We start from the raw sequence: 11,491 nt of genomic DNA on the forward strand, positions 1-11,491 counted from the left end.
TCTGTCAGTGCTTAAATTATCTTGTAATACCCAATTTGTGTTGAAATAGGAGGTTTTCATTGAACATTTCATTAAATATTTCATTAAAAGTCTATTAAAGTGGGGCAAATCTCAGAGACTGAATTTAGGAAATGCAGCACAAATTCATATTTTGGGGAAAATGCTGAAAACAGGTTTGGTATGTGGCAAGATAAAGTTTTTAGTCACAAGATGAAGGAAAGATTTTGAATGTCTTGATTCTAGTTCAGTTCTTGAAGGCAAAAATGATGATACTTGTTTATGTCCCCTAATGACCACAAATGGGGTTTTGGCATGGGGAAAAGCCAGAGCACAAATATATCTTTCTACACCATTTCACCACTTCAAGGACCAACACCCTAATTTTTCTTCAATTTAGTCCCTACAGGAAAAATTCAGTCAGCAGAGATTTTCTGAATAACAAATAGATTATGAAAATTACAAGGATTTTCTAAAAATAATTTTTAGTATGATCAGTTATAAGGAAGAAAATTTCTAATAAACAAGTTGCTGCAATGTATGTTCAAGAATTTCTGTTTATGCACAAAAGTAAATGGTGGGTTTTGTTGGTTTTTTTTTAATTATCACAGGCAATTTCGAGGCCATCTAGATCCCTAAGTACAGCACAACTTGTGCACACATCCTGTGGCTCACAGGCTTCAGTGATTTCAAACATTGTATTGATGAAAGGACAAGGGAAGGTAAGACTGGCTCTGTTGATTTACTGTGAGTTTTACTTCATGTCACAAATGTGATCTGCAATGTGCAGAGAAGTGACTGCAGGTTGCTACTTTTGGGCTGCCAATTCATATCCAAGAAAAGATTTTAAAAAATAATTTAGACACCTTCCTATGTTCATACAATGTGAATTAATTGATTGGAACAAACAAAAAGCAAAACTTGAGAGGATTCCAAAATTCCCATTTACTTTTACTACAGGAATGTGACTATTTTTTCATGTGTTATACTACTCCACTGACAATACTGCCCATGCAGGTAATGCAGAAGAAATTGCAAATGAACTGTTATGAGAACTGAACATGGGTTCTCACACACTTTTTCTTCCATAAATTAGGGTTTGGGCTTCAGTATCGTTGGCGGTAAAGACAGCATTTATGGACCAATAGGTATCTATGTCAAAACCATCTTTCCTGGTGGAGCTGCTGCTGCTGATGGAAGGCTACAAGAAGGTGGGAAATACCTCTTCTCTCCCTTTTCCCACTTCCCAAAAAATGACACTGAAAGACAGATTGAAGCTGAAGTGAGCCATAAGTGACTTTTACACCTGCATCTAATTTTGCATTTGCAAGAGTCCTTTGGAGTGCATGTATGTTGTCATATAACTTATTGCACAATACAGTAATAGTAATATATTTTTTTCTCTTTCAAAACAGGTGATGAAATCCTGGAACTGAATGGAGAATCCATGCATGGATTAACACATTATGATGCTTTACAGAAATTTAAGGTTATGTATTCTCCCTCCAGAACAATCTCTGGTTTTAGACACAATGTGCATGTGAGCTCAACCCGTTCACTCACTGTCTGTTCTTTCCAGCAGGCCAAAAAGGGTCTTCTGACACTTACAGTCAGGACAAGCTTCAGCACACCTCATTCTGCTTCCAGCTGTCAGTCACCCCTCTTGTGTCAGTCACTGAGCTCCAGTACATGTATAACCAAGGAAAACAGCTCTTTCAGCTCAGAAAATGGAGCATTCTCCTTAAATCCTACAAAGCCCAATGACAGGGTCATAATGGAAGTTACCCTGAACAAAGGTGAGTGTTGACGTTAACTGAGCACTGCCAAAAAAGCACTGACTGACAAACCACTATTCATTTGCTCCTTGAATGTCTTTCCCCACAAACCTGATTGTTTTCCTGAACTAAGTTTTTTTAATACACTAAATTAGATCTTGGTGCCTGTCAGTGCTAACAAGTATCTATCAACGGTAGGATTTTGAACACCATCTGTCCTCAAGAGCCAATCACTGAGTATTTTTTGCTCTCAAGCATTAAAGTCACGTTCATATCCTTCACTTGAAAGAGTAAAGCTCTTGCCAACAAATGCCTCTTATTAAGCAGACTGTGTAGCTCTTACCCATAATTATGCAAGCAGTTAATTTCACTCTTGAAAAGGCTTAAAACCAAATAAAATAAATATCTACATCTTCTTGTAGTTCTTTCACCTCCTCTCCAACTGTCATCATCTTCTATTTATAAACAACCAGTGGCACAATGAAATAAACTTTTAAATACGGGAACATCAGAGCAACAAACAAAGCAAAGCCTCTATGAGGTACCAGAGACCTACTAAACCAGGATGGGATCTGACATCAGTGACTGTCCAGAGCAAAGAGGGTAAACTCACAGAAGTCTTCAGCTGTATTATATAAAACAGAAAGAAGACTGAAATAATATAACTAATAGTAGCCATATAGCCTTAATTTTAGCTTTGTTTCCCTCTTAATTTTAGCTCCTTAATTTTTTTTTCTATTCTGTCTCCTTGTAAAGTCATTTGAATTCTTCTGTAATGACAGGTATTTTGCAAAATAAACCTGCATTCCCTTGTGTCTGTAACACTTTAATCATGAGAAGGACAAAAGCCCCCATAACAACCCCACAATAAAACAATAGAAAGGTATAGAAAAATGCAGTGGAAGCAGCAACAAATACTGAATGTGCAACATTCATGAACACAAGACTTTGCTTCTGGTTCATGCAGAAAAAAATTAAATTTAATTAATTTTTAAGAAGGTTCTTCAATAGTTTGGTTTGACTGTTTATTACAGAGTTTTTTTAATTATTATTGATTCTTTCAGAGCCAGGTGTTGGCCTTGGAATTGGGCTATGTAGCATCCCTTACTTCCAGTGTATTTCAGGGATCTTTATTCACACCCTCTCGCCAGGCTCAGTGGCACATATGGATGGGAGACTCAGGTAGGATGAGAAAGGCTGGCTATCTTATGCTACAGACTTCTCATTGATCTGTTTTATGGGTTTGTTTTTGACCTATTTGGGCAGGAAGAAACATTGACTTCTGGGAATTTGGGGTTTAAAGCACATGTGCTATTCTTAGGGTGGGGGCATGTCTTCAGGATATGTGGGATTTCCAGAAATACAGCAACACAGTGAAGTCTCTGCCTCTTGCCCAAGCTGGGCTAACTTTGAAGGTATTAGACAGGCTTGTAGCATTGCTACTGGAGGAGATCTCCAAATGAGAAAGTATTTGGAAAACCTAAACATATGGCATAACTTGGCTTGTTTGAGCACTACATTTTTTTCCTGATACAAGCTCCTCAAATTCCATCACTTCTTGCCCAATAGAAAAACAGATTTGTTGAAATGAGCTTTCGTGAGAGTGTAGAAATTCACTTTCAGAGATTTTTGACCAACTAGTAGCGTTGAACATATTGAGAATTGAACTGACCACAGCAGTTTCAGTGAAGTATTTTTGATTTAAGTTTAGATGTTCTGTAATCCTCCTCTCTAATACTTTAGATGAAAGAACTGTAGTCTTAAATGATTTGAATATTTGTATGATGCAAATCAGTGCCTTCAGTCAGGCTCTTAATGTGTGTGAGCACTAGAGCAGAGCAAGGCAATCTGTTTCCATATGAGCCAAATTTGGATATCATCTATAAAGATCCAGTTTAGCAGATTTTGATAGTTTGTCATTGGAATTTTTCTTTTAACAGGTTATTCACATATGTAGCAGAAACATAACATCCTTTCTGAACTTAAAAGCACTAACATAATATAAAGACATGAAAAGTGAAGTGCTAACTGGAAAGGAAGGGAGGAAGGTGTAGGTGGAAGCAGCAGCTGAGCTGCAGACAGCAGAAAGAACACCAAGTGTGAACAGCTGAACATGCAAAAAGCTCAGAGGTTGCATGCAACATGGCAGATCAAAACCCCCTGACATCCAACTCATTCCTATTCCATTTTCTGTAACAGGACAGAAAGACAGATTTAATCTGTAAGAAAATTAATTAGGCCAACCTTATGAATTTGCTTTTTGTATGTTTTCACATGGGTGAGATGAGGTCAGGAGAAGATCTCTTTTGTTTACATTCTCTCTTTTTTTTTAAATATCTCTTTAGGTGTGGAGATGAAATTCTTGAAATTAATGAAACTTCAGTACAAAATACAACCCTTAATGAAGTTTATGCTGTGCTGAGCCATTGTGATCCTGGTGCAGTACAAATCATTGTTAGCAGACACCCTGAACCACAGGTAGCACAATCTGTATTCTTTCTGAATTTCAATATAGCACATATTGAGAACTAAGAGGGAGCAAGTGCTGATCTGATACAGGTGGAAAAATCTTGACTACAAAGATGCTGATCTCTTTATGATCATCACTGCACACACAAAAAAAAAAATCTGAGATATGCATTCTCTTAAGTAGAATCATTTAAGATTTGAAGATCACTGGTGACAGTCTTACATGAGGTTCTCTGCAGTGAATAAGGAAGCTACAGAAATAACATTTAAGGAATAACCCAAAACACAATTCTTATGTAAGAAAGAATTGACAGTAATAAGTAAATAATTTGAAAAAGGGAACTTTTATCTCCCCAAAAAGAAATAAATGTTTATACACTATCTTTCAGTAATTAAAATTTAGGCCTTGCCCTGCCAGGATTTATAACTAAATTAATATTGAAGTACAATGTTTTATTCTTGCAAGGTTTTCCTACAAAATGCTTCCTAATACCAAAAACTGTATAAATTATTATTAGGTTTAAATTGTTACATAAACTATGCTGTATTGAGTTACCTTATACTGGTAAATCCAGGACTCCACTTCTAGTGAAATCTGCAAAAGAACATTTATCTTTGAAAGGTCCCATTTTACCTAAACAGCCACTAAAAAGAGCATATCCATAGATATACTTCATATATACTGGGATATATACAAATATAATGGTGTGCAATTAACTCACCTCATGAGACTAAAATGGCATCATATCTCCTAGGTGTCTGAGCAACAGCTAAAAGAAGCTGTTGCACAAGCTGTGGAAAGCAACAGATTTGGAAAGGAGAGACACCAATGGAGTACTGAAGGTAAGGGAATAAATGCATTCACTGAGACATGGTAATTTTGACTTAAAAGATGTCAAGGATAAGTACACACTGTATTAGAATCCTTGAAAACAGTCAAGTAACCCAGAGCAAAAAGAAAGAGGAAGAAACCTCGCAGGACAGCCCTCCTAACATGTCTCCAGTGATATGTTACCAGAGTGATGAGAACAGACCAAGTCTGTCTGATTACCAATAAAAAATTCTTGTGCAAACTTCTTCTCACAGCTGCTCATCCTCTCCAATTCACAAGCTCTGCTTAGAGCTTTTCAAACGACTGTCTGTAGGTGACAGGACTATGACAAGGAACTATGAGGGTGATGTCCTAGGGGTAAACCTTGTTAATTCGTTTTTTTGTGAGGAAATGCAGTCATGGCTTGAACTATTTGCCCAGCTCAGGTATGATAACCTCTTCCAGTAATGATACTGCTTTGAGTGTCTTCTAAAGAACCAACAGGTAAGAGTTATCATCAGTAAAAAGATAGTGCTGACATATCTATATATAAGGAGAATATTATTTGGTTGTTCAGGAGCTTAGTTGTTGACTCTTGACCCTACAAGCCTTCATTGCATAAATCACACCTTTGCATCCACCGAGGATGATACTTAGGGGCAGATTTCATCAGCTGAATCTTAGAAGCGAGCACTCTGCGTGTACTGAGCAGACATTTTGACCATGTTCCTGGTGCAGGTGTTAAGAGGCTGGAGCTGAGCTGGCACGGGAGGCAGCCCTGTGAGAAGCACACGGACAGGAGCGTGGGCTGCTGCAGCCGCAGGGCTCAGCGGCTCATGACCCGCTCCAGCAGCGACAGCAGCTACAACCCTCGGGCCTCGTGTGCCCCTGCTGCTGTGCACCAGCTCACAGACTTGAAAGCAAGAGTACACAGCGTAGATGTACCAATCACCCAGCAGCCTGGGCTGCTCTACTCATTCTCTGCCAATAATTCGGAGAGAAATTCCCCTCCAACCTGTAGTGAAGGTGGTCGAGCCTTGCAAAACACTAAGAAGTCGTCAGAGATCCTCGTTAGAAAACCTAAATCATCAAAGCCCAAACCTCCACCAAGGAAATACTTCAAGCAGGACTGCACATGTGATGACCAGGGTAATGCAGACAGAAAAGAAAAGCTTGTATCAGAAGTGGCTGCATCACCTTCTGCAAGTGTGCAGGTAAAGTAAAATTTACAACATTTTTCTTGTGTCTGCATATTTGTGAGGCAGGGGAAGGAGGAAGTCAAAGTAGCTTTGCATGGCAGCAGGAAGAAGAGTAGGAAAGAAAGAGAAAATATATATACATGTGAGAATTGGGGGAAGATGACGCTCTGTATCTTAGTGAAGCCAGTATAGCACAAAATGTTATGTTCAAAGTAAGGTCAGAAGGCAGATAATCGTCTGAAGAAAATCTTCCATACTAAGGTATCTGAGTTAAAATCCCAGTGAGAGCGCCTGCAAGAATGAATCTGAGTCCCTGCCTCTCCTCACAAGCATGTGCCACTGGTGGTAATCAAGCATGCTCTGCTTCCAGGATTATGCCCTAGGCTGGGCCTGGAGGGGTTTACACAGCCTCTGATGCCGGCTTGGTGTGGCTCACCCCAACTACCTGTGTCACAGAGTCATATCATTTATGAAGTAGTCGTGAAATAATAATTAGTTTCAGTAGTGGATTTTTATTGGAAGAAAGCACTAACATTATGTGCAGTAGGGAATCTTGGGCTCAGATACATTTCTTGAATCCAGGAGGTATTAAATTAAACCATTTAAATTGTGGTGCACATACATCTTTGTTGATGAGCTAAAGTATTTGAGAACAGTGTACATTTATACATTACTAAATTTCAGTTCCCTCTCTTATCTAGGGCAACAGAGGGTGTTTCACTTTTGCATGAGCATGAAGGATTACAAGATCTGCATGTTAAAACAAAATTGTGGTTTGTTTAAAATCGAAACTTCTTTTTCTCAGGTTTAGTAATATGGTGGTAGAAATGAACTGCTCTCAATGCAATGCAAAGGAAAAATACAAAAAACAAAACACAGAAAAAACCAAACCAAAACAACAAATAACCAAACGAAACACAAAAAACCACAAACTTCCCCCCCTAACCAGTTCCCAAACTGCAAAGATCAATACAAAATTATATAGAGCAAACTAAAGTCCACATATAATGTTAATATCCAAGAAAATTTCAGTTAAGCATCTTAGGTAAGGTAATTTTTACCATCCCCCAAGTAGAAACCACTGCTAGAAAATCAACTTTCAGAAGTAAAATTAAGGGCAATAAGCACTTGTTGAACTTGCCACTTCCTGCAACTTCTTTGTACTTAGTCATTCTAAGTGAGAAAAACCTAAATCTTAAGATCAATAAAATCCATGAAAAATCAAGGTCTGTTTAGGAAGACAACTTCCTCTATTTAGACAGTCTGTAGATCTGTATATACCCAGGAGAGAAAGTTTCTTGTCAGAATGTATTTCAGATCATTAAGAGAAAGTTTTTTTAGTGCTTTAGAATTTTTTAAACACTTATTCCCCACAAATTTTGTATTAGTACATCTGAGGCCTGCATACCACAATTTTAAATGGGGTTTCTAGTTTTTTTGCAGATTCATATATTTTTTCAGATTCATATATAGTGTGGTTTGCATAACTGCATTCTGACACACTTCTCTTTCCTGTTTGTTCAGCAGGAAGTTGGAGAAGCAATGCTAGAGGGACATCAAACCAATGTAACCCACAGTGTCTTTACCACTTCTCCTACTGCATGTGATAAGGAGCACACAGCTGCTGCTCCCGTGGGCAGAGATCAAGAAAGAAAAGAAAAATTAGGTATGTTTAATTCAATTAACTTCTTTCCCCCAGCTAAATATATAGTATTTAGTTTGGATTCCAAAATGGGTATTGAGCTGACTTTACGTTCTCTTTAAATATAGTCTTCAAATCATATCTCTAAATTTTGGTATGGACAGATGAAATTTCAAATTATTCATTAATCTCTGTAAAGAAAGGGAAAGTAGATCAAAAACAGCATAAGAGATGATTTATCATAATTTTTAAAAATTATTCGTCTTTGTAAAATGAGAAACTTAGATCAAAAGCAGCATAAGAGATGATTTATTGTAAAAATTGTTAATGGACAGGTACAGTATTTCTGTATTGCTTCAGATGAAACTGCTTAGTTATTCCGAACATCTCATATTAAAGCTTGGTTTTAGGATTTCTAAAGGATATTTTTATGCACAATTTCAAGACCCTAGTGTTGCAATGGTACAAACCACTGATAAGTTACTTTTCTGCTGTGCTAGTTAGAATTAAGGAAACTTAATGTTAAGGGAACAAGACAGTCTCAGGAGGTCTCTTACAACATACAGGCTTATGTAATTCTGTAAGTTATGGCTCAGATAATTAAAAAAAGTAAAAATGTTACCTTAAAAAAAGTTCACACTGAAGCAGCAAACAGTACCTGTGCAGCTGCACAAACAGAACTTTGCTGCCATTCAGCTCCACCATGTCTAACATTAAAATGCTTAATTGCTTTCTGAAGTAAAAAATATTCCCATAGTAGAATCAAGTTTTTACTTATCAGAAAAATCAACTGGAAATGCCTGAGGAAATTTGAGGAAGCATAAATATAGAAGATCTTCCTATGATAGTCTTTTTAGAGTAGGATATACTTATAAATGTAGAAAATAAATGTTTTTTAAAAGAATTTACTGTAACACCAGCTTTTTCTCCAGGCTGCAAAAAACATTGCAATTTTTACTTTCTATTTTAGCTTTACATCCTGTATCAAGATTTCAGCACCCCAAAATTTCAGTATTTGTAAACCCCCTGAAAAAGCAATCTCGTATTTAAGTGTGCCAGAGCCTTGTTTTTCAGTTAATTTCAGTGTCTGGATTCAGAACTTATGGATCAAGAATTATGAATTTTTAAAAGCTGAAACTTTTTTTGAAGTTTCAAAAAACTTCAAAAAATTTATCAGAGCCTTTCTTTTTATTGAAGGTTAATGAATTAATAATGATGCAGCAAGAAGTAGATGGATGGTTGTTTATAATCCATGTCTTTTTATTACAGGGAATCCACTTTCATCAATACAAAGGCCCGTACTTAAAAGACAAGCACGGGTAGATTATAGTCTTGATACAACAGAAGACCCCTGGGTTAAAATTTCTGACTGCATAAAAAGCTTATTTAATCCTACCATGAGTGAAAACAATGTCCACTTGGATTTGCAACCTGGCATAGACAAAAAAAAAGAGAACCAAAATCGAAGCAGCTCAGAGACAGTTCTGAAGAAATCAGAATCAGAGTGTTCCAAAGTGCTAAAATCAGAAGAAAATGACAGTGTGAAAAAGGGTCCTCCTGTTGCACCAAAGCCCACCTGGTTCCGCCAAAGTCTGAAAGGATTGAGGAAAGCAAATTCAGATCTAAAACCACAGGCAGATCAAAGTCCTCCCAACCATGACAGTGTTTCCAGCAAAAAACTGCAATCCAGCTTCTCACGTGTGTCTCCTGGAGGGTCATCAATAAAACAAAGAATAAGCTCGTTTGAATCTTTGAGTGCTCCACAATCACCTGAAAAAACCCCCCGAAGGTTGAGCCTAAAACCATCAGCGCAGAAAGAACCTTCTCACCCTGCAGCAGGGGCAGAGGCAGCTCCAGCCTGTTCAAACCAACCTCTCCTCCCACACCATGAAAACAGCCACCAACAGCCACCTGTGGATACAAAGAGCCTGGATAGATCTTCCTCTCGCAGGGAGAAAATTGCCAGACCAGAGAAAACCATCTCAGAGAAAAGCAGCACTGAAAGTTCATCAAGTCTCCTCACTCCAGGAGCTGTTAATTCCCATCTTGTGTCAGTAGCGAAAGCACACAGCCTGAGGTCACGAAGCTTCCCTCTCACTGCTGCCCAGGCTTGTGAGATAATGAAGCCATTTGATGAGAAGTGTAGCAAAATCTATTCCATCAGCAGCCAGGTGTCATCTGCTTTAATGAAATCATTGCTTTGCCTTCCTCAGTCCCCAGCCTCTTCTGGAAACAGTGCATGGGAAACTCTGGACACAGTGTCTCAGTCCTCCATGGAGGAGGATGGGCCTTCCACCTCACCTGCGAGTGACAACCATCACCTGGACACTGGCTTTTCCCTTAAGTAAGATACCATATTTAAAACTCAGATTTACACATTAGCACTGGTGAGCAGCTGCACTGATCAGCTGCACTGATTCATTGACAGATTAATGTTCCAAGATAGCAACACACAAAAGTAAAGCACAGACTAAGTTAAGAACTTTTTAGAGCACAAAGGTTAAATGACTCATGACTGTTAATCTTGTTTTTAATTTGTATTATATCTGTACATGGACATTTCAAACATCCTCCTATTTAAGAAGAATTATTTCTAGTATCTCCATGATAAGGCAGATTTAAGTACATTTGCCTGAGGCCATGAAATTTTTCTTTCTTTTATGCAATGGATTGTACTTTAAGTGAACACGATTAATTTCCATTTGCCTGCCTTTATAATAGTTGTAGGAGTTACCACCCAAATTACATGCTAATAAGATGAAAAAATGACTGCTCCAAAACAAACTGCCTTTTGCTTTAGTGGGTTCTATGTTCTTTCATAGCTCAATGTTTCTTTTTTGTTCTTGTCACAATGGGACAGCCTCTCAGAGCTGAGAGAATACACGGCAAGCCTGGCAGACAAAGAGAAGGAGGAAGACAAACAGGAACAGGGCTCACCTCAAGCATCCGGTGTGTTGGGGCAGTCAGTCATCTCTCTGCTTTCCCCCGAGGAGCTGGCAAAGCTTATAGAGGAAGTCAAAGCCCTAGACGAAGAAACCTTAAAGGTAAACCTGCTTTTTTTTTTTTCTTTTTTCAAGCATGATTTTCAGAAAGTTGTAGAGTGAATATGTGTGGTTAACTTTGCAACTTAACATTATGCTTATGTCACTAAGTCTCATTAAAAAATGCACAACAGACTTTCCAATCATTGTGACATATCTTCTGGGAAGTTCTTGACTTTATTCCTTTCTCTGCCTAGGAACTTGATGATATTCATGTTACAGTTTTGCATAAAGAAGAAGATACTGGGCTTGGATTCAGCCTGGCAGGGGGCATTGATCTAGAAAACAAAGTGGTAACAGTAAGTAGCATCTTAAAAATTACTCTCAAATCAACCCTCTATCTAAAAATACATACCTTACTGGTTTTCTGCTACAGCTTTTGGCTTTTAGATAATCAAAGCAGGCAGCTGTATTGATAGGGTTGGAAGGACTATAGTGGATGAAAATAATTTCCTTCTGCGCAGAGCTGCCTCTCCAGATGTCTGGTAGCTGTGTCCTGTTTCCTCGGGCACCTCCTCCCCAGCAGCTCTGAAAGCTGAGGCAGAACACACAGCCCT

At 38.2% G+C, this 11,491-nt stretch overlaps 1 protein-coding gene across 1 annotated transcript in view; it reads left to right on the forward strand.

Moving 5' to 3' along the window:
* Positions 1-11,491, forward strand: part of IL16 (interleukin 16) — a 26,066-nt gene that overhangs the window by 12,212 nt on the left and 2,363 nt on the right. The window contains exons 6-17 of the mRNA XM_031055997.1: positions 609-719; positions 1,094-1,208; positions 1,413-1,486; positions 1,580-1,793; positions 2,837-2,954; positions 4,118-4,250; positions 4,997-5,084; positions 5,791-6,266; positions 7,776-7,917; positions 9,163-10,237; positions 10,754-10,937; positions 11,132-11,233. Of these exons, the coding sequence (XP_030911857.1) occupies positions 609-719; positions 1,094-1,208; positions 1,413-1,486; positions 1,580-1,793; positions 2,837-2,954; positions 4,118-4,250; positions 4,997-5,084; positions 5,791-6,266; positions 7,776-7,917; positions 9,163-10,237; positions 10,754-10,937; positions 11,132-11,233 (2,832 nt within the window). The remainder of the gene's footprint in view (positions 1-608; positions 720-1,093; positions 1,209-1,412; positions 1,487-1,579; positions 1,794-2,836; positions 2,955-4,117; positions 4,251-4,996; positions 5,085-5,790; positions 6,267-7,775; positions 7,918-9,162; positions 10,238-10,753; positions 10,938-11,131; positions 11,234-11,491) is intronic.

Source organism: Geospiza fortis, unplaced genomic scaffold (genome assembly GCF_000277835.1).
Source record: "Geospiza fortis unplaced genomic scaffold, GeoFor_1.0 scaffold171, whole genome shotgun sequence".
Taxonomy (NCBI): Eukaryota; Metazoa; Chordata; class Aves; order Passeriformes; family Thraupidae; genus Geospiza; species Geospiza fortis.